Here is a 26208-nt window from a genome sequence, read left to right as displayed (position 1 = left end):
ACCTCAGCTGCTGAGAGGAAGCAAATTCACTCTCAAGGGACAGCCGGCAAGCCCATGTTCACTTTGGTGGCAGTATCTGTGTGGTAAATGGTGTTAATTAAGCAGCACATTCCAGCAAGCGTAAGGGAGCTGAGTTCCCAAGTGAACCGAGGGCAGCATGTCCCACACAGACTGAATGAACCGTGCCATGGTGCTCTGGTCACACCCGAGGGTGGGAATAGAATTAGAAACAGAAGTGGGTGCAAGGGACAGAGCAAAAGCTTCCCACGTTCCCATCAGGACATTGCTGCCAATAGGTTCTGGTTCCTCTCACCTCAAAAAGAAGTGGGGTTTGCTGCTGCCTTGGTTTATGAGCAAGAGCAGGCAGAGTTTCCATGGGATTATGCAACTCCTGGAACATGGAGGCAAAAGGGACCTCGGACCAGGGCTCCTGGGGCTGCACCAGGGGACAGAGCAATGTCAGGAGAAACTCTGATCTCCTCTGGACTGGTTTGATGCTGGAGATAAAGCCTTACCATGGACTATGGTAAATGGGAGGACAGACCAACAGCAGGGATAAGGAGAAGTGATAAGGAGCCAAAGGAATGTAAAGATCAAAAGGAACTTAAGCAGAGCTGAATGCCTTCCTGCACAGAGCAGTCTGGCCAGGGAGTGACCATGCTGCAGTTTAACTGTTTCATTTGCAGCAAAAGAGAGAGAAAAACGTGACTGTGTGGCCACAGAGTGTGCAAATCCATCAGAGCACTGGCAGAGCTGCAGACAGGTCTTCAGGGAGACAATGCTCTCTCTATCTGTGGGGAGCCAGCCCAGCTCAGAGAAAAAACATCTCAAATAGCTGCTGTCATCAGCACATCTCCCTCCATCCTCACGGATGGGCTGTGCTGGAAACCAGAGCTCCCAGGCAACCACAGCACACTTTCCAAAGCTTTAGAGTCAGTAGCAAAGGCAAAGCTCTTCCTAAGCTTCTTATCCCTGTGTGTGTGTGATGGCTGGGGCTGGACCATCAGCAGCTCGGAGCCTTGTTTAAACTCGAATGGATCAACAGTGAAACTGGAGCCTTGTGACCTTCAGTAGCTCCCTCACCCTCTGTCTCTTCTTGGGAACTCCTGTCAGCACCGGAGAGATCCTGGATTCATTTTTAGGGTGATGAGGAGCAAAGCAAGCAGGGTCCCAGGTTAGCAACCATCCAGGCATGCAGGATTTGCGGTGTAATAATAGCAACCCCAGTGTCTCCCACAGTAATCCCAACCAGCAGCGTCTCCTGAAGCCAGAGAAGCCCCACACAGCTCCCCGAGCCTCGCAAATTAGCTCCATTATCTTGGCCGGGCCTTCCCTCTCTCCATCTGCTCTGAGCAGTGGGAAACCAGCGGGGTTTGAACTCCTGCCTGCTTGAGGGAGCAGCTGAGCCTGCAGCAGCCAAACCAGCCTGGGCTCACAGAACAGAGAGAGAGGCTGGGGCATGAGCAGCCCCCGGGGTGGCACAGGGGAGCAGGGTGCCCTGAGGCTGGCACTCACACCAGTTACTGCACCCCTGAGTTCATGGTGCTCGAAACAAATCCTGTGTCTGCTGGTACTGCTCTCTCTTGGATGCTGGCCGATGGCAAACGGGGGCTGAATTTCCTGTGAAGAGGATTTGTTCTGGAAAGGAGCTGCCCCTCCTGCTAGGCAGCAATCTGTGCGCAAATCCGGGAGCTGATCTCGCTGTGGAGCAGAGGCCTCAGCCCTGGGAGCAGTGCTGGGAGAAGGGGCAGGCACCCTGTGCCCTAATTCCACGCTGCACAAAGCAGCAGGCGGCCCGAAATACCTGCGGGATGGCTTGGGCAGCCGGGAAACCTGAGCCGGCTCCCTGCCGAGCTATTCAAGGATGGCTTTGCTCAAAGTCTTGTCATTTCAAGAGAAGGCAAAAAATACCCGTGGGCAGAGCACGCAAACAGCCTGGGAACCTGTCCAGGAGTGCTGTGCTGTGCCCCTTTGGTGTGGTGAGTGCCCGGGACAGGCACCAGACACTGTCCCAACATCAGCCCCTCCAGCACGACAGGATGGCACCTGCCTGGGCATCCCACTGGGAATGCTTCAGTGACTGGGACATCCCACTGGGAGTGCTTCCCTGGCTGGGCATCCCACCTGGGCATCCCACCTGGGAATGCTTCCCTGGCTTGGACATCCCACTGGGAATGCTTCCCTGGCTGGGCATCCCACTGGGAATGCTTCAGTGACTGGGGCATCCCACCTGGGAATGCTTCCCTGCCATGGGGCATCCCACTGGGAATGCTTCCCTGGCTGGGCATCCCACCTGGGAATGATTCCCTGGCTGGGGCATCCCACTGGGAATGCTTCCCTGGCTGTGAGGACAGCTCCTGCTCCTCAGTTCAGGGCTTCTTTTAGCTGGTGAGACTCAGCCCTGCTAAGCAGTGTCAGTGCCCATTGCTCTTGGATTCTGTTGTGTGAACACACTTGCCTGCTCAGTCTCTCAAGTGCAGCAAGCAATCTGCAAACTCCATGGAGAAAATAACTTCTGTCCTGCTACAGGGCAGCTTCCACACTCAAATTCCACCTCACATCCAGCCTGTGATGCATTCCAGAGTGGCCTCTGCCACAAGAGCCTCTCAACAATCAGCTGTGCCCAGAGATCACAGCGTGTGTGACTGCACAGCTTTGCTCCCTCTCCATCCCCTGCAGGGCCCTGCAGCCCTCCAGGAGAAGAGGCACAGCTAAATCCAAACCCTTTCGTTCTGCTGGACTGGGGTGAACTCTGCCCTAGGGGTTTCCCCTGTGTCAGACTCCACAGCTCCACGTCCTCGTGCATTTCCAGCTCGAATGAGAACACAGGATCACAGAATCCCAGACTGGTTTGGGTTAGAAGGGACCTTAAAGCTATGTGAAGTCATTCCCCCTTGTCCTGTACCTCCAGGCCTGTGTTCAAAGTCCCTTTCCAGGTCTCTTGGAGCTCCTTTAGGCACTGGAAGGGGCTCTAAAATCTTCCTGGAGCCTTCCCTTCTCCAGGCTGAACCCCCCCAGCTCTCCCAGCCTGGCTCCTTAGGGGGAGAACAGGAGGAACCTGAGTTACTTCAGAAATATTAACTCTGAAAACTTGGTAAAAAAGGGCCAGGACAAAGCAAGCAGGGAAAAGTACTGAAACCAGGGAGTGAACAGTCGAACACAAGGTAAATTAAAACCTGAAATCTCAGGAAATCATGTCCAGGCAGGAAAAACCAAAACCCTGAGAAATGTCCTTTCAGAGTGCCCCCAGCTGGCCAGCCTGGCCGTGTCCCCTGCAGCCCCCTCGGTCACTGCCTCTCTGTGACACCGGTCCCTGGCAGGAGCAGCCTGGGCAGGGACGGTTGTGCTCACACTCAGGAGCTGCTGCTGTGCTCTGTCCTCTGTGGAGTGTTCCAGGCTGCTGCACACTCCATGTGCCAGTTCCAGCTGCTCTGCACCTGGACATTCTGGTGTTTGCACCGAGGAGGGAAAGAAAATGACTTGTATTTTAAATAACAGCTTAAATCCTGGGGCATGAGAGCCAAACTTTGGGGAGGACAGCCTGTTGCCAAGCCACCCTAATCCCAGTCTTTTCCTTCTCTTTGTTTAGCATTCCTGTAATGGAATTTGGGCTACAGCTAATGCTGATTAACATTTCCATGTTAGTTATTTCACATAATCTCTCCTCCAGCTGTGGCAGAGCCTAGAAATACACCATTTATCCTTGTTCAGTCTCTGCTTCCCAGTCTCTTCCCAGCCAAACCACTGGGACTGCAAGGCTGCTCTGTTTAGCTGCCCCTAACGTGGATCAATTCCTAAATGCAGGAATGGTGTCCTTTCCCTCCAAACCTCCACGTGGACAACAAGGCTGTGATTGCAGGCTGATCCTGAGGTGGGAGCAGGGCTGCCTGGGAGGCAGCAGCACACACGAGGCTGAGCTGGACTTTTCCGTGGTGGGGCACTGGTAACTGCCAGCCCAGAATAATCCAGCTAATTTTACACCTGCACTCATCCTTCCCTGCGGGATTCAGCGCCAGGGACCTAAAATTAGGGCAGGTTACAGACACAGTCCTTAAGATGTTAAAAGTAGAAACATGCCAGTGGATGCAGGGCTCTCGTCCAGTGCTCCCCGCTCAGGCCAGGGCCCATACCAGCCACCACTCGGGGCACCTCCCAGCTTTGGTGACAGCCCCTGGCTGCCCCACTCGAGGGCAGGAGGTGCTGGGGTGCACACAAGGTGCCCACGCTCTGCAGGTCACCCACCAGAACTTCAGTCAGCGGTGTCACAGGCGGGCAGAGCTGCCATGCCCCAGCTCCAGCCGGCCCGGCACTGCTGCAGCTTCCAGCACTGTCCTGGGGGATGCAGGAGCTGAGCGTGGAGCAGAGGTGACAGGTGACAAGGAGCCACTGACAGCCCTCTGTCCTGCTGCACCTTCTGCTTCCAGCACCAGCCCTCACCTCCGTCTGCCTCAGTTTCCCCTGGAGTACTGATCCCATCTCCTCAGAGCACTGGCTGAGGCACCAGCTTGGAATTATTATGGCATAACTGTTTTTCCCCTCATTTAAAAAAAGTCCCTTTTGGTGACACACCAGTTGTTAATCAAAATTAATTTTTCTCTATCATTAATTCTCCACGGGTGAAAAAAAATATCACGGATATGTGTGACTGCATCTGTTTGCCAGATATAATCAAAGCCTACAGTGATGTTGACTTTATGGAGGGACCAGCGTTTTCTTTGCCCAGACCTGCGGGCAGGTGAGGCAGCAGCTGCCGCACAGGTTCAGCTGGGGCAGCGACACTTCAGAGCAAATCACTGGGAACAGCTTCTGCTGGGAAACTCCGAGAGACACAGGATCACGAGGAGCTCCTCCCCGGCCGCTCCCAAGCGCTAATTGCTGAGCCGCTGGACCACGAAGCATGCAAGGGTGGCCCGGGCCAGTAATTATCCCTCCTCCTCCTCCTCTCGGAGCATCACCTCCACCTGCGGCCGGGTTCAAGCGCAGGCTTGGCGGTGTCGGGGTCAGGGCTCCCGCACAGGTCTGGGTGTGGTGGCGATACCTGCCCTGGGCTGGGCTGGCAGCAGGACCGGGCTGTCGGGGCTGCCAGCGGCAGGAGGAGCTCGGCCAGCCCTGCATTCCTCGCTCCCGGCATCACCCATGCACTGAGCAACCCAGGGAGGAGCAGGGGAAATCGGCACAGCCCAGTGCTGCCGTGCAGCGCTCCGGTTCTGTCCCGCTGGCCCTCGGATGCCAGCGGGCACTGGAACCTGCCCTGCCGCTGTATGGAAGCGCAGGTCCTGGGAAGGGAAGGGCCAACCCGTCCCTCAAGCACAGAGCATCCTCTCAATGCAGAGAGAGAACAGGGATCGGGGCATCCTCTCAATGCAGAGAGAGAACAGGGATCGGGGCATCCTCTCAATGCGGGGAGGGGACAGGGACCGGGGCATCCTCTCAATGCGGGGAGAGAACAGGGACCGGGGCATCCTCTCAATGCGGGGAGAGAACAGGGACCGGGGCATCCTCTCAATGCGGAGAGAGAACAGGGACCGGGGCATCCTCTCAATGCGGGGAGAGAACAGGGACCGGGGCATCCTCTCAATGCGGGGAGAGAACAGGGACCGGGGCATCCTCTCAATGCAGAGACAGAACAGGGACCGGGGCATCCTCTCAATGCAGAGAGAGAACAGGGACCGGGGCATCCTCTCAATGCGGGGAGGGGACAGGGACCGGGGCATCCTCTCAATGCGGGGAGAGAACAGGGACCGGGGCATCCTCTCAACGCGGGAGAGAACAGGGACCGGGGCATCCTCTCAATGCGGGGAGGGGACAGGGACCGGGGCATCCTCTCAATGCGGGGAGGGGACAGGGACCGGGGCATCCTCTCAGTGCAGGGAGGGGACAAGGACCAGGGCATCCTCTCAGTGCGGGGAGAGAACAGGGACCGGGGCATCCTCTCAATGCGGGGAGGGGACAGGGACCGGGGCATCCTCTCAGTGCAGGGAGGGGACAAGGACCAGGGCATCCTCTCAGTGCGGGGAGAGAACAGGGACCGGGGCAGCCTCTCAGTGCAGGGAGGGGACAGGGACCGGGGCATCCTCTCAGTGCAGGGAGGGGACAAGGACCAGGGCATCCTCTCAATGCGGGGAGGGGACAGGGACCGGGGCATCCTCTCAATGCGGGGAGGGGACAGGGACCGGGGCATCCTCTCAGTGCAGGGAGGGGACAAGGACCAGGGCATCCTCTCAGTGCGGGGAGAGAACAGGGACCGGGGCAGCCTCTCAGTGCAGGGAGGGCACAGGGACCGGGGCAGCCTCTCAGTGCGGGGATAGAACAGGGACCGGGGCATCCTCTCAGTCCGGGGAGGGCACAGGGATCAGGGCAGCCTCTCGGGCCAGGGAGGGCACAGCTGTTCTGGTGCCAGCTCAGAGCCCCAGCCCTGCTAACCCAGCATGGCTGTGGGACTGGCGGGGATGATGCCGATCCCGTTTCCATGGAGAGCTCCATAGAGAGCTGAAGGGATGGAGAAGGGTGGGAGCTCCATCGGTGGAGCACTGGGGCCCTGGATAACGAAGCCCTGTTGTTTTGTACGGGAAGGGACGCCGGGTTTCCACTCCCCACCCAGCTGAGAAACAAAAGCAGCGATTGTGGCAGTGGAGGGGCTGATAGCGCTCCCGAGCCAGCTCACACTGCACGGCCTCTGGAAAAGCCATTCCCTCGATCCTCGGTGTGCCCCCGGGCTGTCACGGGAGCCAGGGCAGCTGCTCGGCACTGTCCCCCGGGAAGGTTCCTCAGCCCAGGGGTGCCTGTACCACACCAGGGCCCCACGGACCCACGGCTGCTGTGTCACAGCTGAGCGTGCACGGGTTTGTGTTTCCCAGCTCCATTAGCTGGCCTAACGAGGTAATGACAGCCCTGTCCAGTCCTGGCCTTTCCCAGATCACCGAGCTGCTACTGAGAGGCTGTTTTAGAGAATAAACTAATTAGCCAGCAGCCTTCACTGCTGCATTGAGCAACCCCTCAGTGCCAATTACCGGTGAGAGCAGCGGCTGAGCCAGAGCTGCTCCCTGGCTGTTCCTGCCAAGGACAGGGACTGGAGCCCATGGGACTCCCACCCTCCACCCATTCATGTTGCCAGTGGGTGCTGCCTGGCCAAGGCCTTCCAGAACCTCCAGCAGCTGGTGAAGCCATGGGAATGGAAAACAAATAATAGTGCCACCCAGCAGCAGGGTCCTCAAGGGGACACATGGCTCCTGGCAGCCCCTGCTCATGGCCCAGGGCAGCTGCAGAAAGCTGCTTTACTGCAGAGAAGCTGATTACAGCTCCCTGACACCCAGGAAGGCCACACAGGCAGCAGAAGCCACGCTGGGGCTGGAGGCTCTGCTGCTGCCTTTGCTCTGGGGGCACCAGCAGGGCCTTGGGGTGATGGGGCAGGGGAGCAGCCTCTGCAGCGCTCCCTGCATCTCTCCACCCTTCATCTCATTAATTCCAGTTAATAATTAACAGGAGGGAGTGGGGCAAAGCCTTGACATAATGCTGGTGTGGCAAAGCCCAGTGAGCATGTGCCTATTGCAGGTAACAGGGAGCCCCATGGAGCCTTAATGGGCTTTGGGACCCGTTAGCTCCTTATCCCCTGCAATAAGCTCCTTGTCCCTTGCAGAGAGCTCCAGAAGCCTCAGCAGCTCCAACAGCCCTTGCTCTTTCCCTTGGCCATGTCAGGGCTGAGGCCCCAAGCCCTCCCAGCACAGATCCCTGGGCAGGGCACAGCTCCCAGTACACCCCAAGGCACAGGGACACGGCACATACAGGACACAGCCAGGAGGACATTGGGACATGGTTATGGGGGCACTCACCTGTGCAGATGCCATGGCTGAGCTGGGGCAGTGCCACAGGGATCACTCTGCTCCCTCCTCTCCTCTCCTGGCTGTGCTGAGGCAGCAGGGCAGGGATGGAGCAGCGTTGGGATCACTCTGCTCCCCCTCTCCTCTCCTGGCTGTGCTGAGGCAGCAGGGCAGGGATGGAGCAGCGTTGGGATCACTCTGCTCCCTCCTCTCCTCTCCTGGCTGTGCCGAGGCAGCAGGGCAGGGATGGAGCAGCGTTGGGATTGCATCTGGCACAGGCACTGCCGCACCAGCCAGGCTCGAAAGGGCAGCAGGAAAGCAGGCGAGGAGGGACCCAGCCCTCCGCACCCTCGGCACAGGAAACCACCCTCACATCGGAGCAAAGGAAGGAAAAAGGGACACAGCGTGGGGCAGGATGCACAGCCCAAACACTGGGAACAGCACGGCTGGGACATGGGGAATGGCACAGCTGGGACATGGGGAATGGCACAGCATGGCCCTGCCCTCCTGCTGGGGTCACCCTGACAGGGACAGCTCCTCACAGCTCCTCATGATTCCCCAAACAATCATTTCCCATGTGTAAAAGCACCTTTTCCAGCAGGGAGCTCGACCAGCTGAGCTCCCCCAGGCTCTGTCACATCGTGCTGTGCCAGGGACTCCCCTCCTGGGCACAGGGCTTGGCCTCCAGCAGTCCATCCTTGCAAAGATCTCATTTCCTGCTCTACAAACTCCTCAGCTTCCCCAGGGGGTACAGCCCTGTCTGAGGAGCCACAACCATGAGCGCACCCAGCCTCCATGGGGGCCAAGGGCACAAAGGAGCCAACAATTCCTGCCTCAGGCCAGCCTGGAAGAGTTCATCCTTTCCAGGAAGAGCTGGAGGGAGCAGAGGCTCCCAGCTCAGAGGGGCAACACAGGACCAGGTGAACTCTCCCTGGTTTGCCAGCAGGAGCCCAGGGACCTTCCCACATAAAACACAATGACCAGAAGATCCCAACAGGCCTTGGTACAAACCCTGTTCTGTGAGCACAAGCACTGACAGCAAAAGGCCATTTTCACTCTTGGGGTGGTTGGCAAAGGATAAATCCATTGTTCAGATTGGAACATGATCCTGGCTCCGGGTAATGGCCAGGATAAATAATGAGAAGTGGCTAATTAACAAGGCTGAGGCCAGCAGGCAGCGATTAGAACAGCAGCAGGAGCAGGAGGGGCACCCACCTTCCCCCAGCCTGGTGCTGGGCAGGGACCCCACAGTGCCCCTTTCCCTGCTCCCTGCCTGCCCTGAGCAGAATTCCGAGTAGGAACCCGCCGTGGAAGTGCCACAGGGGCTCCCAGCCCTGCCTCAGTTTCCATGGCAACTTCCCCTCACCCCATTGCTCAACATTGTCCTTTTTCCATGGAACAGCAGATCCTGCTGCTTTTTCAAACAGCTCCTTATCCAACTGGACCATCCCATCCCCAGCAGCACTGGGGGCTGTGCTCAGCACAGGAGGGCAGCAGGGTGGGACAGGACCCTGCTGGGCTCCCGTCCAGGGAATGTGCTCACACCTTCCCTCAGCCCCGGGCAGCCCAGCCCAGCCCATCCTCACCCCAGGCGGGGCTGGGAGGGCACAGCCCTGCTGGGGACACGTGTGGGACTCTCCTGCCCCTCAGCCCCTGCAGGAAAGGCTCAGTCCCACCCCAGAGCAGCCCTGGGACAGCATGGGTCCCAGATCCCTGGCCACTGTGGCTTCCTGCAGTAACATCTGTGATTAAAACCTGGTATTTTGCCTGCAAAGAGCAGCTATTCAGAGCCAAGTCATGCAATGCCTTTAAGAGATCCAAACCCCTCATTCCCTTGCTCAGCCTGGCCAGGACACTCACAGAGCAGAGACTGATGCAAACACAAACACCAGAAACCACATTTGAAATTAAAAAAGTTTATTTGCAGATCTGTAAAACAGCTCTGCGAAAGACCAACATTTCCAAACACTACGAGATGAGAATGCATTTTCCTATCATTAGAATATAAAAAAAAGTCACAGTCCTTCAACTACCCCATGAAAAGCAGACATTTATGAACCAAACATTGAACTTTCAACACCAAAAAGTCACTGGGGTGAGTGAGACAGTCAATAGCACCGAGACAGGTGACACAGCCCTCGTGGTCTGTCATTACTATGGAATAAAGCAGGTTAGTGAGGCCGAGCCTCTGGGGAGAGCAGCCCTACGAGCACTGAGTCCAGACAATGACACACCAGAACACATTCCTTTACATCCCAGCGATGCACACACCGAGCCAGGAACACCACGGAGCTTCCACCCTGGGACAAGAGATTCCACCGCAGAACAAGGAATCTTCCGGACTTAGGTGGCAGTTGCACTTCACACACACAACTTGAATCACTCTATGTTTACAGGAGCTGTGAGGAGCTGTGTGACGGGGAGGTGAAGGACAGGATGCAGGAGTGGACAGTGGGCAGGATCCAAGCCTTGCTCCGTGGATTACACCGCCTTCCGGTGGTACTCCGGAGGGGCCACCTCGTAATCGCTGGCACTGAACAACGCAGAGGAATTCTTCGCTAAGTATCTACAAAAACAACAAAACCATTACATTGCTGCTTGCCCAAACCCTCCGTGTTTCAGTGAATCTGAATGCCCAGACACACAACAGGGTTTGAGAAGCACCAGTCAGTCCCACAGTAGCTGCTCCCATCAGCTCTGCCAAGCACTTACAGGTCTGACAGCTCAGCCAAAAATCCCATTCCAAACGAGCTGCCAAGCACCTCTGGCTCCAGGTGAGCTCTGGCAGCTCAGGATGAACAGGATGAAGCTGGTGGTATTTGAGGTTCAGGCAGCTGCTGTACCAAGAATTGATCTGGTACTGCTCTGCTCCAAGAAGGAGGAACAGAACAGGACACCAGGAAGCTCTGTCTGCACAAACAGGGACCCTCGAGGGCTGAGTGAAGGATGGCAAAACAAGGAATGGCCAAAGGTAAAGGCTGTGTGCCATTGATTCTCATGGAATGGGTTCAGGATTTCTGCTCACTGGGTTCACATTTCTACCTCACAGCCAGAGCTCTTCAGCACCTGCATTTACCTCAGGCTGCCCCAAAGGACCAGGGCAGGTTTCCTCTGGCTACCAGGCTGACTCCTGTCAAGCCCTGCTGCAGAGCTGTCCTGGATTTACTGAGGCTTTTCCTTCAGCTTCCAACAGCTCCTAATCACACAATGATTTGGGTTGGAAGGGACCTTAAAGCTCACCTCATTTCACATTGAAGTGTTTTATTATTATAGGATGTTTCCCCTCCTGAACATCCCACGGCTACAGGGAACCATAGCACACTAAAGCCCTGGTGACAGTCTGTCCCAGAAATAACATTCCTAAAGTTCATCACTTTTTAAACATTTGCTCAATTGTTGTTGAGTAACTGTTGTGTAATTTAATAGCTTGCTGGAATTATCATCTGCTTTTTTTAGCAGCTATAAATAAATGTTGAAGCATTTATTTTGCAACAAGGAGCAGATGGGACAGGGTAGGAGTGCAGATTAACAGAACCAGAGAAGTGGAGTCTGAGAGGCTTCACTGCAGCCGTGGGGAAGATCCCACACACAGGCCCCAGTTACACAACAATTCACTGAAAAGGGGCAGCCTCACAGCAGCCTGAGCTCCCTGACCTCTCTCTTTCTTGCTGGAAGACCTCACAAGTACTCACTTTAAGAAGTCATGCAAGTAGTTCAAGAGCAAAGCCAGACTCTTCTCATCCAGGGGCGTGTAGGCCAGCATGGCTCCGATCCGCACTGCCCGAAGCAAGGACACTTGTCACAAACACTGCTTCAAGCCACTGTGTGAGCCCACAGCCTTACAGCAGCACAGGAAAGCAGCCCAGGGATCTATTCCAATTTATACAATTTCACCCAAACCAACCAGACTTCAAAAATTAATGTCCATCCCAAACCCCACAATGGCTCTGAGCCTTCTGGGTACATGGATAGGGAATGAATCCACCCTTAGGGAATGAGCCCTCCCTTCAGAGCCGCCTGTCACAGGCTCAAGAGGGGGAAACAAGCACTTGACTCCTCCCCAGTGCTGTCCATCCCCCCCTGCCCAGGTGGCACTCACCAAAGAGCCTCAGGAGGTGTGGGGCCCCGTAGACCTGGGACATGGGGGCGTCGGGGTGATCCGCCAGGATCTCGGCGTACTGGGGCCTCTCGAACTTGTAGAGCAGCTGGGTGCCCAGCATGACATTGAAATACTCCTTGATCCCAGCCACCACCTCGTTGACAGCGTACTCCCTGGGGACAGAGAGCTCTGCAAGGCCTGCTCCAAGGAACAAGGACTGCTCCAGGGCGAGGCTTGGCTTGGAGACACCACCAAAATCAGGATGGCCTTTCACACCTTGCAAGGAAATTTGTCCGGAGACCTTAAAATCTACAGCCACAGGGAGAGATGCAATTCCAGACCTCCCTGGAAAATGGGCTGTTCTGAACAGAGCCAGGATGTAGGCAAACCAAGAACAGCAGAGACGGACTTGGAGCAGCCCTTCTGAAAGCACAGGCAGCACTGGGGACATTCAGCAGCTTTCTCTGTCACCCACATCTCATCCCAGCTCACACCATGTTCAAAGGACAATACTGAATTAATTGCACTGGGCAGGGGAACAGTCCCCTGGTATTTCAGGCACCTGCTCCCTTCCTCCCAGGCCTCTCCTGCCAGATTCCTGCAGGCCTCCAACCTCACCCTGCCTCTACAGGACCTGGCAATGACAGAAGAGCAGAGCCCTCACCCCGCCCTGCCAACAAATTTAGAACAGGCATCAGGACAATTACATCAGAGCAGGTTAAAACACCCTGACAAGTCAATAATCTGCTTCCTCTTGAATGGAAGAAAATTACTTCCCCTTTCTGTTCTCCCTTTCAAACAGGAAAGTCTCCTGCAGAGTAAACACACCTTGTTTTGCTCAGGGCTGATTGCTGGGTAATTACAAACAATAATTGGCTTTGCCCATCTGAGTATTTACAAGTCCTCGTGCACCTCCCTGGCCCCTGGCTCTGTGAGGGAGCCCAGAAGCACTGAGCTCACCCCACATGGCTTCTCTGGGAAGTTTCATCAGCTTCCTTCAGGAAAAGGCTTAGGGCAAGTGGGGAAGCAGAACTCATACGCAGAAAGCAGACGTGCATTTGGAATTACTCCCTCAGGATTTCTGAGCACCACTATCACCTTGGGCTTGGAACAGGGCATTGGACATGGGGCTGGGTCAGGTTTCACATCCTTATTCCATTTTCCATGGAATCCAAGTCCAACAACAAGAGCCAAGGAGGTGTTTAAGGCTGGCAGTGAGCACTACTCACTTGTTATCAGTATTTCCTCGGGATTTTTTGTAGTTTGCATAATCCTCTAAAATGGAGTCCACATTCTTCTTGGCAGGGAGGTAGAAGAGCTACAAATGCAAAACAGAATAAAAGTTTGTCTTATTCTTGCAGACATTTATACCTGGAAGCTGAACTGAAACCCTTTCTCACCAGGCTATTTCTAGGATAAAATCAGCAGGTTAAGATGATTCAGGTTAGGAAAGGACTGCTCCAAGAGTTTAGTTGGGCATTTAAAAAACCCAACCAAGCTGGGCAGCCTGGGATAGTGGAAGGTGTCCCCCAGAGCTGGGCAGGATTTCCACAGGTACCTGTTTCTGCCTGGTGATCAAGTCCCAGTCATCCACCAGCCATGGCTTCAGCTCTTCAGGGATCTTCACCTTCACTTCAACTCTGTTCATAAACGTCTCCTCCTGAGAACAGCCAAGCCAGACTAATTACTCTCAGGTACTAATTGGGAGCACAGCACCCTTCTGTTTTCCACCCAAAATCCCTGGGAGGGAATGGAAAATACTCACACTTTCAACAGTTGGATCCACCCGAGCCCTCTTCTTCCTGGGAGGCTGGGGAGTCTCACTGGTGCTGCTCCCCTCCCCAATGCCTGGAGCTGTGCACAGCACACACAGCAGCAGAAAAAACAGCAGGCAACATTTAGGGCAAGGATTTCAAAGTAAGGCTCAGATTTTTCTCAGGTCACCTTTGCTCCTGTTGGGGTTTTTTTGTTGTTGTTTTAAATATTACTTCTGTTCTGGGAGTCCCCCATTTGTGCCAGTTTAAACTGCTGCACTGGCACTTGTCTGAGGGAGGTTTCTGCACTAGAACCACACCAGTCTGTCACATTTTTGGGGGAGAATTTTTGGACCCAGCAGCTCAGCTCTGCAGCTGTGTCATGTCTCCATCTCATTAAGAAAACCCAAGTTTGAGTTAGGAAATTATTTCAGCAGATCAGCTTCACTTTGCAATTGCAAGAGCTCAAAATCCTGACAGACTGGAACGAGTACATTTTGTACCAAGCAGAGAAGTGTGAACCTTCCCCTTCCTGAGCAGGGAGAGCCCCAGGAACCCAGGAGGGACAGCACAAGGTGTCAGTGAATTATTGGGGCAGGCTGAAGGTCTTGTTTCAGCTACAAATCCTTCACTAGAGAGACCCACTCAGATGCAAAATAAAACACACTTACTTTTCTGCTTGTTCTTTTTTGTTTTCCTGCAAGAAGAACACAAATTAGTGCACATGTCAAGAGAGTGATACTTAAAGAAGCCACAGCAGAAAGCCAGAAAATGTTTCAAGCAGCAGGAGCAATCCTCAAGGGGCCTGGGCAGTGTTTAGCTAAGGACACACAAAGGAAACACAAGCTACAAGTTGGCTTCAGGGCTATGGTTCCACAAGATTTCTCACAAAACAGGTTAGAATTCACCATTTCTGGGAAGTTTTATCCTTCCCAAGTGCTCTTGGAGAACTACATGAGGTTTGTGGCTGTTTTATTTCAGACAGAATGTGGCACAAGGAAACAGGAGTGCTGGGAATTCCCAGAAAAATCTCACTAAACTGAATTAACTTCCAGTAAAAGATGGAAAAAAAACCCTCCAGCTTTACCAGTGCAGCAGCAGAGGGAAGATGCAGGAGCACTTTGTCTATTTACTACCCATTTTCAGCCAGTTTTAGCTGGAGTACCATGATTTATTCTCAGCTTGCTCCCTGCCAAGAGCAGCCTGGATCCACTGCTCAAAAACTGGGCACTGGGTGGATAAAACTCTACCAGGCCAAGCCTGATCCCTCAGAAATTCAGCACTCCCTCAATGACTCTTGTTTTCAGGCTCTGGACTGGGTTTATCAGGGCCAGGAAACAGGCAGAGCTCTGAGGAAGGGCAGGAGATAGGGAGAATAAAGGGTTTGTTTAAAGGCAAAGCAGCTGAAATGAGGCTGAAAGTCTGTGCAGGATAAAGCTCATCCCTCAGAGGGAGCAATTCCCAGGGTAAGTCACCAGCAGTGGGCTGGTGCACTGAAGAGAAAGGCTTTTCTTCCAAAGCCAACAGGGAGGATCAGGGAGCCCTACAGAATTAATTCACAAGATAAAAATCAGGTTAACCATTAGAACAGAAGCAGAGTTTTTTAAAACTCCATTTAGGTAATTTACAACCAGATGTTATTCCCTAATTTGTTACTCAGTACCATATCTTTCCTCCAGAACACTTGGTTACCCTTCGTATTTTTCGAGCACCCATTAACTCTGTTTCCTGAATTTTAGGCCCATGAAATGTAGAATAAACTTTTGGAAGCTGAGATTCAGCTGAGCTACATTTAACAGAGTCAGAAGGTGTTGCATAGGCAGCCTGCTTTAACTACACATTTTTTTCTGCTACAGCTTCCAGTTACCAGAAGATGAGCAATTATTTTAAACCCAAACCTGCATTTCATACATATTTCTATCTGATCAGAGATTGCTTCACAGCTTTTGGAACCAGCTGCTGCAGTTTGCAGAACAGTTACCCTGAACAGACTCAAACAAAAGCACACACAAGGAGCAGGTTCTGAGCTCTCCCTTCCAACGCCAGCACTGCTCCCAAGGCCCCTGAAAACTCCTTGGTGCTGCTTTCCAGGACTCCAGGCTGCAGGCTCTAGAAGGATCCAGGGCTGAAAGTCTGGAGTCAGCTGGACACAGGGAGCGTCCTCCCACTGCACCCAGCCCGACCACAAAGGTGCAGGGCAGAGGAGGGGCAGATGGGCTTTCAACAGCCCCAAACAGGGCCCTGCTGCCAACGCACCCCAGGACAGCACGGGCCCCCAGGGCCTGCCTAGAACCCAGGGGAGAACCCAGGGGGGAACCCAGGAGAGCCAAGGGCCCCCAGGGCCAGCCCAGAACCTGTGGGAGAACCAGGAGAGAACCCAGGAGAGCCAAGGGCCCCCAGGGCCTGCCCAAAACCCAGGGGAGAACCCAGGGCCTGTCCAGAACCTGGGGGAGAACCCAGGGGGGAACCCAGGGCCTGCCCAGAACCTGTGGGAGAACCAGGAGAGAACCCAGGACAGCACGGGCCCCCAGGGCCTGCCCAGAACCCAGGGGAGAACCCAGGGCCTGTCCAGAACCTGGGGGAGAACCCAGGGGGGAACCCAGGGCCTGCCCAGAACCTGGGGGAGAACCCAGGGGGGAACACAGGAGAGCCAAGGGCCCCCAGGGCCTGCCCAGAACCTGGGAGAGAACTCAGGGGAGCTGAGGGTTCCCAGGGCCTGTCCAGAACCCAGGGGGAACACAGTGGGGAACCCAGGGCCTGTCTAGAACCCAGGGGAGAACCCAGGGCCTGCCAAAAACCCAGGGGAGAACCCAGGGGAGCCAAGGGCGCCCAGGGCCTGCCCAGAACCCAGGGGAGAACCCAGGGCCTGCCCAGAACCCAGGGGAGAACCCAGGGCCTGCCCAGAACCCAGGGGAGAACCCAGGGGAGCCAAGGCCTCCCAGGGCCTGTCCAAAACCCAGGGCAGAACCCAGGGGAGGGGAAAGGTGGGCTCCAAGACAGCCAAGGGCTCCCAGGGCCTGCCCAGAACCCAACAAAGAAACCAGGAAAGAAACCAGAGAAGAGGGAGGAGGGTGGGCCCCAGGAGAGCTGAGGGCTCCCAAGGCCTGCCCAGAAGCCAACAACCAAAGCAGGGAAGAAGCCAGGGAAGAGCCCAGGAGAGAGGCAAGGTGGGCCCCAGGAGAGCTCCCAGGGCCTGCCCAGCAGCCAGGGAAGGAGGAGGGGGCCCTGCCTGGCAGCCCTGCATGGTGGCTGCCCCAGGCCTCACTCACCGTGTGGAGATGGCCGGGGTCTCCAGGCAGCACACGGCGTGGGCTCCATCCCGCCGGAAAAACCTGGGGACAGGGCACACACAGCTCGTGGGCAGCCTCTCACAGCCCAGCCTGCCCTCCTGCAGCTCACCTCTCTGAGCACTGCTGGGCACACGCTGTGCTCACACTCGTGCCACCCTCGTGCTTAGCAGGGAACACATCTCAGAGTATAAACCACCTTCCCCTCAGAGCCTCCAGGAGTGCCACAAAGGTGGCCCACAGAGATGGACGGTGTCACCCTTTTAGAACAGTTTCTCCCCTCCCCACCACCGGTATTTCGTGTGTCTGCAATGAGCTCTGATGTACAACAAGGGAACAACCCCGAGGCTGGATTTTGGCACTGTATTTTGGGAAGCATTACTCTGTAGTGCAATCAACACACACTCACAGCTGAGTCAAACTCACACCCACCATCAGCTCCCTCCCACCGCTCACATGGGAGACACTCAGCCGGAACAGCCCCTTAAGCAGCCAAATCAGTGCTGGTCATCATTCAGACCTGTTTTAATTAGGTTTTAATGACACTTATCATTATCAGCTGCCTACAGAGTTGGGCTGGGCTTTGTCTGACCCCAGGTGAGCACAGCAGTGAGTGAGTGGTTCCTGTGGAGGCTGCTCCTGAGCTGGCAGGACTCAGCTGGAGCTCAGCCTGCAGCACCTGAGCACAGGGGAGCACCCAGCCAGGAGATCCAGGGGGACCCACCAGATCCACTGATTCCCCCTTCCCCAGACCAGGAGCCAGCTACAGACAGCCCTGGCCAGGTTCTGGCCAGTCCCAAAGTGAAACTGGCCCAGGATCCAGAGCAAACCCCAGCTCCCTGTCCCCACTTGTGCTGCACTCCTCACAGCCATGACTCACATTCCATGCCAAACCCGCCCCTGAGTGAGCCCTGCAGCCTGAGGCTGCTGCCAAATCCACTTCTGAAGAACTGGTGGCATTTCAGCAGCTTCCTTATGACAGCCAGGATCACAAATGAAGTTAGGGATTCAAAACAGCCCATTAGTAAGGGCCACATTCATCATTAAGTGAAACCCTGCCCAAACAGAAGATGACAAATGAGCAGAGCTGCACTGATTGTCTGAAAATCTACCATAAAATCTGTCCTGAATCACCAAAAGGATGAGTGAAGGAAATCTGACAGTCACAGCTCAAAATTAAGTTCTTCTAGTAGAGCTTGCTTCTGATCTCTTAGGATGCAGGCCCATTTTTAACTGTGTATTTATTGGTTTAGTTTTGTCAAAACCAGCCAAAGAAAGGCTCTTTAAATGCAGTTTTGACAACTGCACCATGGCAGAAGGTAAGGCATTGTGAGGATTTTATTCCAAAGTGCTTGGAAGAGCTGGGAAATTCTATAAAGAAACTGATTTTACTGAGATACACAAGACTTATGAGGAATCACCATTTTTTGAGTGTCAGGCCACCAACAATAGACTGCAAAAAAATGCAGAGTGTGTCTGCTCAGCACCTCCATTCAACATTAACTGTGCACCATCTAAAAGGCATTTTAAATGAAATACTTTAACAAAGGCCTTTTTGGTGCCATTAAACTGCTTTTGCACAAGGCTGTGCCACAAGAAATGGAGTTGAGCTGCAGAGCCACTAAAAGTAAAACTGATGAGCCAAAGTCTGGGAGGTGTTTTGGGCAGGGTTGGGAGGTGGGTTTTTTATTTTTAAATGAAAAGAATCTTACACTTCAACATTCTTCTGCTGCAGACCAGAAGTCTTCTTGCCTGGAGCAGCTCCTCTCATCTTCCCCTCTGCATATTGTTCCCTTTAAACAGAGCGTATTCAGAAAGAAGATTTTGGTGGAAAAAGAAGCTTCTTTGGTTTTGGTTTGAAACTCAGTAGCTTCCCCTGATAACTGGGTGGAAGCTCTGTTGAATAAACATTCCCTGACAATCCCTCCTTCCTCACTACTCACTGGTTGGCCTTCTGGAGTTCTTTTTGTTTCTGCAGGTTGGTATCCACGTATTTGAGCACTCTGCTTTCTGGAACCCATTCATCCCAGCTGGAAAAAACCCGGAGAGAAATAAATCATCACTCAAAGCCATCCCATGATTGCCTTCTACACACAACAGTCAATTAAAGCTTCACAGAATTTGGGACTAAACTCTGCTTTGTGTCAAGTCATGGACTGGCACAGCTCAAGGCCAAAGTCACCAAACGTTCCCCACTGACTGGAGCTGGAATGATCTATCCAGGGAAGTGTAACCCTCTGGCATTTCCAGCTTCCCACACTTGAGGGATGGGCAATTTAGGAGGGAGAGAACAGTTTTAATGCAAAAAAAAAGCATCACAGGGAAAAAAAATACTCTATGCTTACAAAATTATGGGATATCTGTAGCCACAGTATATTACTGAGAAAGTTTCCTTTATCTATTCCAACATTTTATAGGTTAACAAATTCAGCAATAGGATCTTACTGTAAGGAGAAGAGCTCTGATTTCTGTCTGTGAAGGGAACCAAGATGGCATGAATATTTGCAGAATCTGAACGATTTAAGAGAACAGGTGTTGGGGAAATTGCCATTACAGCAGGAATTCCACTTCAACACAGAGTGCCTCAGCTGAGCAATCTGACAACTTATTACAAACAAAACACATTAAAAGTGGCCGAGGTATTCCAAAGTACAGCAGTTAAAGCTCTCTATGAAGAGTTCTGTGCCAGTTTTCAGCAGCTGCCACTCTTGGAGCAGCACGTGGCCAAACCAATATTGCTGCAGGAGCAGCAGGACTGGAGAGGGTGGAGAGGAGGCAAGGGCAGCACCTGCAGACTGCAGAGAACACCTCCAGCTGTGCCCAAAGCCTCTGGGCAGTGCTCTGCTCAGCTGCCTAAGCACTTACCCCACTCCTGCCTGTCCAGCTGCAAGAGACCTTGCAGAAGTGCTGTGTGCCCAGGTGACAAAGCTTTCTGCTATCCTGTCTCTTGATACTGGCAAAATAACTCCAAGCCAGGCCCTGACAGTGGCACATGAAGGCTCTGCTGCCCTGGCTCTTACAGCAATGCCACTTTTAATGTCCTTTAATTGGAGCTTGGAGGCAAAAATGAAAACTCAAACAGCACAAGCAAGAAAAGCGGGATGGGGACAGCACCTCTGCCCCTCCGTGGCACAAACAAGGGAAGGAAGGGCCACGCTGGTGCTGCCTCATTAAGAGGAGCCAGCACACAGTGATTGTGCCCCTGTAAGTGTTGTGTTTACACTGGGCCATCCCCTGGCCCTCTGGCAGCAGGAGAGCGGATGCAATTAAAAGTCCCATCTAAAACACGAGGTTCAGCTTTTAGTCACATCACAGAGATCAAGACTGCTGTGACTAAGAGTCCTCAGCACTGAAATGAAACCAAACCAAACATGAAACTGCCCTCTGAGACTTCTGGGTCTGAAGAGCTGAGGTTTTTAATCACATGGAAAAAAAAAACCCTCCATTTCCTAAATTCAACCTGAGGGGTAGAAAATAACTCAAAAAAGGGAGAAAAGTACATCAATGTAACAGCCTCATTGAAGCTTTCACCTCTAATGGGCTCAACATTTATCCCACAGAGGTGCCTGTAACCCTCAGCCATCTCCCAGCTGGAACCCTGCCAGTTTTGCAGGAGAAAAAAGCACCTGTAGGTTTACTTTAATCTGAGAGGCTGGAGCTGAAACACAGGCTGCACCTGCTGCTAACCCAGCCCTCAGCAAGCTGTGCTCCAAAATCCCCTGAACAGCTGGGGTGAGAGGCAGGGGATCTGAGTGGCTTTGCCCCACCACAGTAGGAGCTGCCCTTCCTCCCAAGGCATAACCAGGAAGTTTTCATAGCAGAGCTTTCTGCCAGGGAGGAACTCCAGTGTTTCCCACCCTGAACAACCAGAATGTCCCAGAGCACTCCCAGCAGCCTCTGACAGCTCTGCAGGAAATGGCCAGCTCTGTGTTCCATAAATCAGGTATTAAATCAGCAGCTCAGGTAGGAAATCACTCTGGTCAATCCCAGAGGATCTGCCAGCTGCAGGGACATGGCAGGGCTGCTGCACCCAGCCCACACTCAGACAAAGCATCTCCCTGGAAAGGAAAGAGAAATCCTGCTTTTATTCCATGCACTACTTACTTTTTATTCCAGCCACTGTAGTGGATAAAGTATTTCACTTGCTTGTCCTTTATGGCAACCTTTACACACTGGAACAGAGAAGAGAGATCAGTCAGTCCCAGGGAAAAGAGGGAGAGCTCAGGGAATTTTGCTGCTGTCACTTGCAGAGTTTTCCCTGCCCCTGAACTTCTGGGCTGTACAAATCAAATCCACCAACTCAACGCTTCCTCCAGGAAGTTCAAGTCCTGTTCTGGAGGTGCTGAGATTCAGCTGCCACTGCTCCCCTGAGCAGTGACAGAATGAGGCTGCAGCAAAACCTGCAGGGCTCCAGAGCTGAGTCTCTGTAAAAGAGTTCTTCTTCCACTGAAGTAAAAACTACTCCCAAAATCACAATTGGTATTTTCCTGGCACACAGAACCCCCTCCAAGTGTCTGAGAGGGCAGAACCTTTGGCTATACAACATTTTCCCAAGACTACACTGTGCTGTACCCACCTCAGCTACAAAATACTGCCAGAGAGGAACCTCCTGTTTCAGGAAACAGCTGCAAAATGCCACACATGGAACTAAACCCAGCCAGGACCAAGGTTCTCCTGCTCCTGCTGCAGCAGTGCTTGTTCTGACAGCCTGGAGCTAACCCCAGCCACACACAGCCTGCGCCTGCCTCTGCTTGTTTAGAGAATAAAGGGGCTGAGCACCAAGCAAAAGATGACTCAAATACAGTTCTGCAGCAAAATATTTTCCCTGCTGGAGGTTAGAAGGGCCTGAAGTGAATCTCCTTCAACTCTGCACGGCAGAGATGCACAAACAGCTCCTGTTTGCCACGAGCCCTCCCAAAGAGCTGCTCTGACCACCTTGCCGTGGGACACCAAGGATGTGGTCAGGAACAAAACAACTGCTGGACTGAAAACCACAGGAGAAAAACAGATCAAAGGAGCAGGAAGAAAGCCAAGGCTGTTATTCATTAATACTGACAAAGCAGCTTTTAAAATTAAACCCTTAAAATAAACAAGCCAAACCTTTTCGAAACGAAACTTCAAGTTCATTGTGCCAGAGCAGGAGCTCAGAAGGATGCACTCAGTACAAAGAGCCAGGCAAAAGCCACTTGTGAGCTGGGAGATCCCTGCAGCACCCAGCTGGCACAGCCTGCCCTGCAGCACTCATTGCACTCTGGAAAAAGGAGGGCAAGCACAGCTGCTCTCCAGCTCGGGCTGCTGAGTGGCACAGGGCCATTTCCTCAAAACCAGGAGCCTCCACCACCCTCCTCTCTGCAGCACTGGCACAACAGCCCTGAGCACACAAAAACAAACCCCAGCAAAAGGTGGGAACTGTCCCACATTCCCACAACCTCATCCTCCTGTTCCAGAGGCAGGAAAGAGCAGAGTAGGAGCCCTAAGGTGGCAATGGTTTGGAGCAGCTCAAACCCTCTCAGTGCTCTGGGTGAGGTTTTAGCATTACAACTCTTTGTCCTGAAGAGAGAAGTGGAGTGTTTCTCCTGCCTCCCTGTGTTAACACTCACTGACACCAAATCCTGAAGGATTAAAATCTCTGTATGAGGCACCCCAGGGATTTCTGCACACCTTCCAAGCCACACAGCTCCAAGAGGCCTTTCCTTCCCTTTCAGAGGGAATGGAAGCACTCAAACACTGAGGCAGCAGGGGCACAAATCTGCAGTGCAGGCTCCTGTAGTTAAAAAGCCAGAACTGGAAGCAGAACTGGGGCTGCCTCTTCCTTTGTCACTGCAGTGCAGCTCCTCCTGGGCACTGAGGAAGGCCATGGGCTGTACTCAGCCCCCTCCCCCTGAGCAGCTCAGGCACCAAACCCTGCAGGCACAAAGTGTTCTGGGATATTTCCAGTGTTCTGCATGTTCTAACAGCCTCTGGGAGCTTCCCGGAATAGCTGCACGGTGCCACTGGGCTTCCTGAAATTGTTCTGGAATAGAGCCCCAGGGCTTGACACTGATTTCAGACAGGTTTTTGTTAATTTTAGTTCCAGTCCTTGGTCCCACCTAGAGGCACAGCAGACAGAAACACATCCTTGTTTTCCTGGGCAGCAGCAGCAGCCACACACACCCACCTTGGCTTCATAAAGGAGAGGTCCATGGAAACAAAGCACTCGCTCACCTGCAAGGGAAGCACAGAGACTCAGCTCAGAGGGCCCTGCCCACAGCCCTGTCACCAGGAACAGCACAGAGCAGCCAGGGAGAGCCCCGAGGCAGGAACTGACTGCAGAGGCAATTTCTCTGTCCCACCAAAGGGATCAGAGCTGAGATTGTTTGGAGCCCAGAGCAGAGATCCCTGAGGATCCAGGAGCAGCTGCACACACACAAAGCAATAGTGCCGGTGCCTTTGGCAGCAAACCCCACATCCCTGCCCCTCCCTGGCATGCCCAGATCTCCTCCCCAGGCTCTGGTCAGGCTGCAGCCCCCACAGCAGGCTGGGCTCAGCCACAGGCAGGCAGAGCTGCCCCTCTGGAGGGTCACTGATCCAGGGCACTCCCCTACCACCCCACCTCTGCACCTGCAGCTCCTGACAGGCACCGTCAGCCGTGTCCTTTCCTTGCAGGAAGGGCCGCACGTGGCATTCCCAGCTTAGGGGAGTCAGGAAGGGAGAGCCTCATGCTGCTTCCCCAGCCAGCCTGTGGGACAGGGCAGGGCAGCAGCAGAGCCCTTCACTCTGGGGTTTGGAGCAGGATGAGATTGTCCTTCAGCCTGGCTTTAGCTCCTCCTGGCCAAGCCTCATTGCGTGGTTCCACTGTGGGGTTTGCAGGGTACTTAACACAGGATACCTGAGGGCACACATCTCCTGCTGGAAGCTGCAGTGCCTCCCGGTTTTGGGAAGATGAGCTGCAGAACTGTGAAATGCTTCTGGGTCTCAACAAAGAGAAAGGCTCAGAAGGGCTCTCCCGGAAGTGCCCACACTGACACATTACACAGTCAGTGTTTTTATTTATTTAAAAATGTCCCTACAGCAGGGCTGACAATCAGAGGTGACATTACCACCCTCGTTGTCACAGTGCTGGCGGCAGACACACCCCTGCCTCAGAGCTGCGCAGTGTTTTCCAGGAGAGATGCCCACGGTTACCGAGGAACACTCATTTTTAAAAACCACACGGATGATTTGCAGAAAGGGCTCTTTGTCTCCATGATAAGCCGGCAGGCTCCTGCTCCCTCACACAAGGGCTGTTCCCTGGATGAACACCCTGCTCCTTACACCGAAGCTCGTCCCATCCCACCCCTGCCAGGACAGGGACACCTTCCACTGTCCCAGGTGCTCCAGGACCATCCAGCCTGGCCTGGGGCATTCCAGGGATGGGGCATCCATCTTACACTGCACTGCTATTTTTATTTATCCTACCTGTATTCTACTCTCAACCGCAACCATTACCTAAAGATCAAAATATACCCAGAAAAATCCTCCTAAAAAGCTCGATTAATCCTCATTCGCTTAAAGCCCGGCGCTCTGCGGCAGATGTGGATTCCAGCTGTGCTGGAATCCAACGCTGCCTCCATGAATCCTCCTGCACTGGGCTCCCTTCCGGGGGACAATAAATAATCATTTTCCAAACACATTAAAACAAAACCCCCGACAAACCAGAGGCATTTCAGCAGTTTTAATGCCAAGGAACATCCGCGCAGGAAAACGAAGGATATTTGGAATAACGGGGTGGGAAGGGCCCGCGTGCTCCGGGGAGGAAAGAGGAGGGCCGGGAGGAGACAAAGCCTGCGGGAACCCAGCTCTCCCACCGCTCGGCACCTGCTGGGGGCTGAGCCGGGAGCGCTGGGAGCGGATGCCGAGCCCCGGGGCCGGAGCCGAGCCCCCCGCGCCGGGCGCGGCCCGCGGCACCCCCGGCCCGCCCGCGCCGCGGCCCCGAGCCCTGCCCGCACTCACCCTCCTGGAACTTGGGCTTGGGGTCCTGCTTGGGCGCCATTTATAAGGGCCGGTCCCTCCTCCGGCCGCTCCCCGCGGGGCCCCGGCGCTGCCCGGCCCGGCCCCGGCGCTGCCCGGCCCGGCCCCGCCGCGCAGCCGCGGCTCGGGCATGCCGGGACATGGAGTCCGCGGGCTCCGCGCCCGCTCCGCCCCGCTCGGCCGGCGGGGGCGGCTTGGCTGCCGACTGCTGGGTGCCTGCGCCGTGAGGAGCCAGACTGGGCGGAAAAAAAAAATAAAAACCGAGAAAAAACGGAAAAACACAATGCGCCCAACGTGGGGCTCGAACCCACGACCCTGGGATTAAGAGTCCCATGCTCTACCGACTGAGCTAGCCGGGCGCCACGGGAACCTTGTGGCCGCCGCGGGTGTCGACAGTGGCCCTGCCGGCCGCGGGCGTTCCCCGCTACGGCCGCCAGAGGGCGCGTGCCTCGGCTGAGCTGCACATTTAACATTCTCGCCTAATTAAACACCATCCCAAACTTTATCCCATCATCTTGGCAGGTGCGGAGCCACCGAAAATGCGGCCGTCACGGGAAAGCCGTGGGCTGCCGGAACCGCGAGCACCCCCCGAGGGGGTAATTCATACAGCCCAGTAATCCCGGGTGTTTGCTCCCCGTGCGCTTCGACCTGACAGAAAATAAAAGGATACAGCGTCGAGCAGCCCAGACTAAGGAGAGGATGGACGTGGCGGCGTCAGCCAAGCACCGTTTTTCATTTTTGACTGAAAATTTACTAATTTTTGTGATTTTTTTAAGCGCGATCCTCACGACGGGGCAGACGAAGCAATGCGGCAAGGGAGCGCCAGAGGGCGCCATGGGCCACGCCGGGAACGCGTAACACAAGCCCCGCCCCTTAATGTGCATAACCCCGCCCCTAATGTACATAATCTGCTCTAATATGCACAGCCCCGCCCATCTGGCATGCATTGATGCCTTGAGAGGCTGCCTGGAACGGAGCCGGGCAGAGTTGAAGAATAAAGCAGGGATTTATTAAAAAGCCTTCACAGGACACACCTTGGGCAGTACCTGAGCCAGGCCGTGGCTACACCCAGGCTGGACTCCAGTTTTCACACTTTTATAAGTTTTGTTCCATTTCCATATTGGGGTTAATTGTCCAGTTCCATCTCCAGGTTACGCCATCCCACCCTCCCAGATTGCTCTCCTCACTTCGCTGTTTGCACTTTTTGGGCCTGAAGCTGCAGCAGTGTCCTTTGTTCTGGGGCTGGAAAAGGATTGTTCTGT

The 26208-nt window shown here is 54.3% G+C and overlaps 1 protein-coding gene and 1 non-coding gene across 2 annotated transcripts; both read right to left on the bottom strand.

Annotated features, from left to right (window-relative positions):
- Nucleotides 1–9713: 9713 nt before the first annotated feature.
- On the bottom strand, nucleotides 9714–25101 carry MORF4L1 (mortality factor 4 like 1). The gene is made up of 13 exons (XM_054642141.2): nucleotides 24929–25101; nucleotides 23115–23161; nucleotides 21062–21129; nucleotides 18901–18987; nucleotides 18670–18750; nucleotides 16940–17002; nucleotides 14342–14367; nucleotides 13682–13770; nucleotides 13475–13576; nucleotides 13146–13234; nucleotides 11917–12089; nucleotides 11510–11594; nucleotides 9714–10383 (listed from the first exon to the last, which is right to left on the bottom strand). The coding sequence occupies exons 1-13, from the start codon at nucleotides 24966–24968 to the stop codon at nucleotides 10299–10301; spliced, it is 1035 nt and encodes a 344-aa protein (XP_054498116.1). The 5' UTR covers nucleotides 24969–25101; the 3' UTR covers nucleotides 9714–10298.
- A 131-nt stretch (nucleotides 25102–25232) lies between these two features.
- Nucleotides 25233–25305, bottom strand: TRNAK-CUU (transfer RNA lysine (anticodon CUU)). Its single transcript has one exon. It is a non-coding gene; the product is annotated as a tRNA-Lys (tRNA).
- Between the last annotated feature and the right edge of the window lie 903 nt (nucleotides 25306–26208).

Source organism: Agelaius phoeniceus, chromosome 13, assembly GCF_051311805.1.
Source record: "Agelaius phoeniceus isolate bAgePho1 chromosome 13, bAgePho1.hap1, whole genome shotgun sequence".
NCBI classification, from domain to species: domain Eukaryota; kingdom Metazoa; phylum Chordata; class Aves; order Passeriformes; family Icteridae; genus Agelaius; species Agelaius phoeniceus.
Note: the sequence above shows the minus strand (reverse complement) of the source record. Positions and strands in the feature narration are given on the sequence as shown.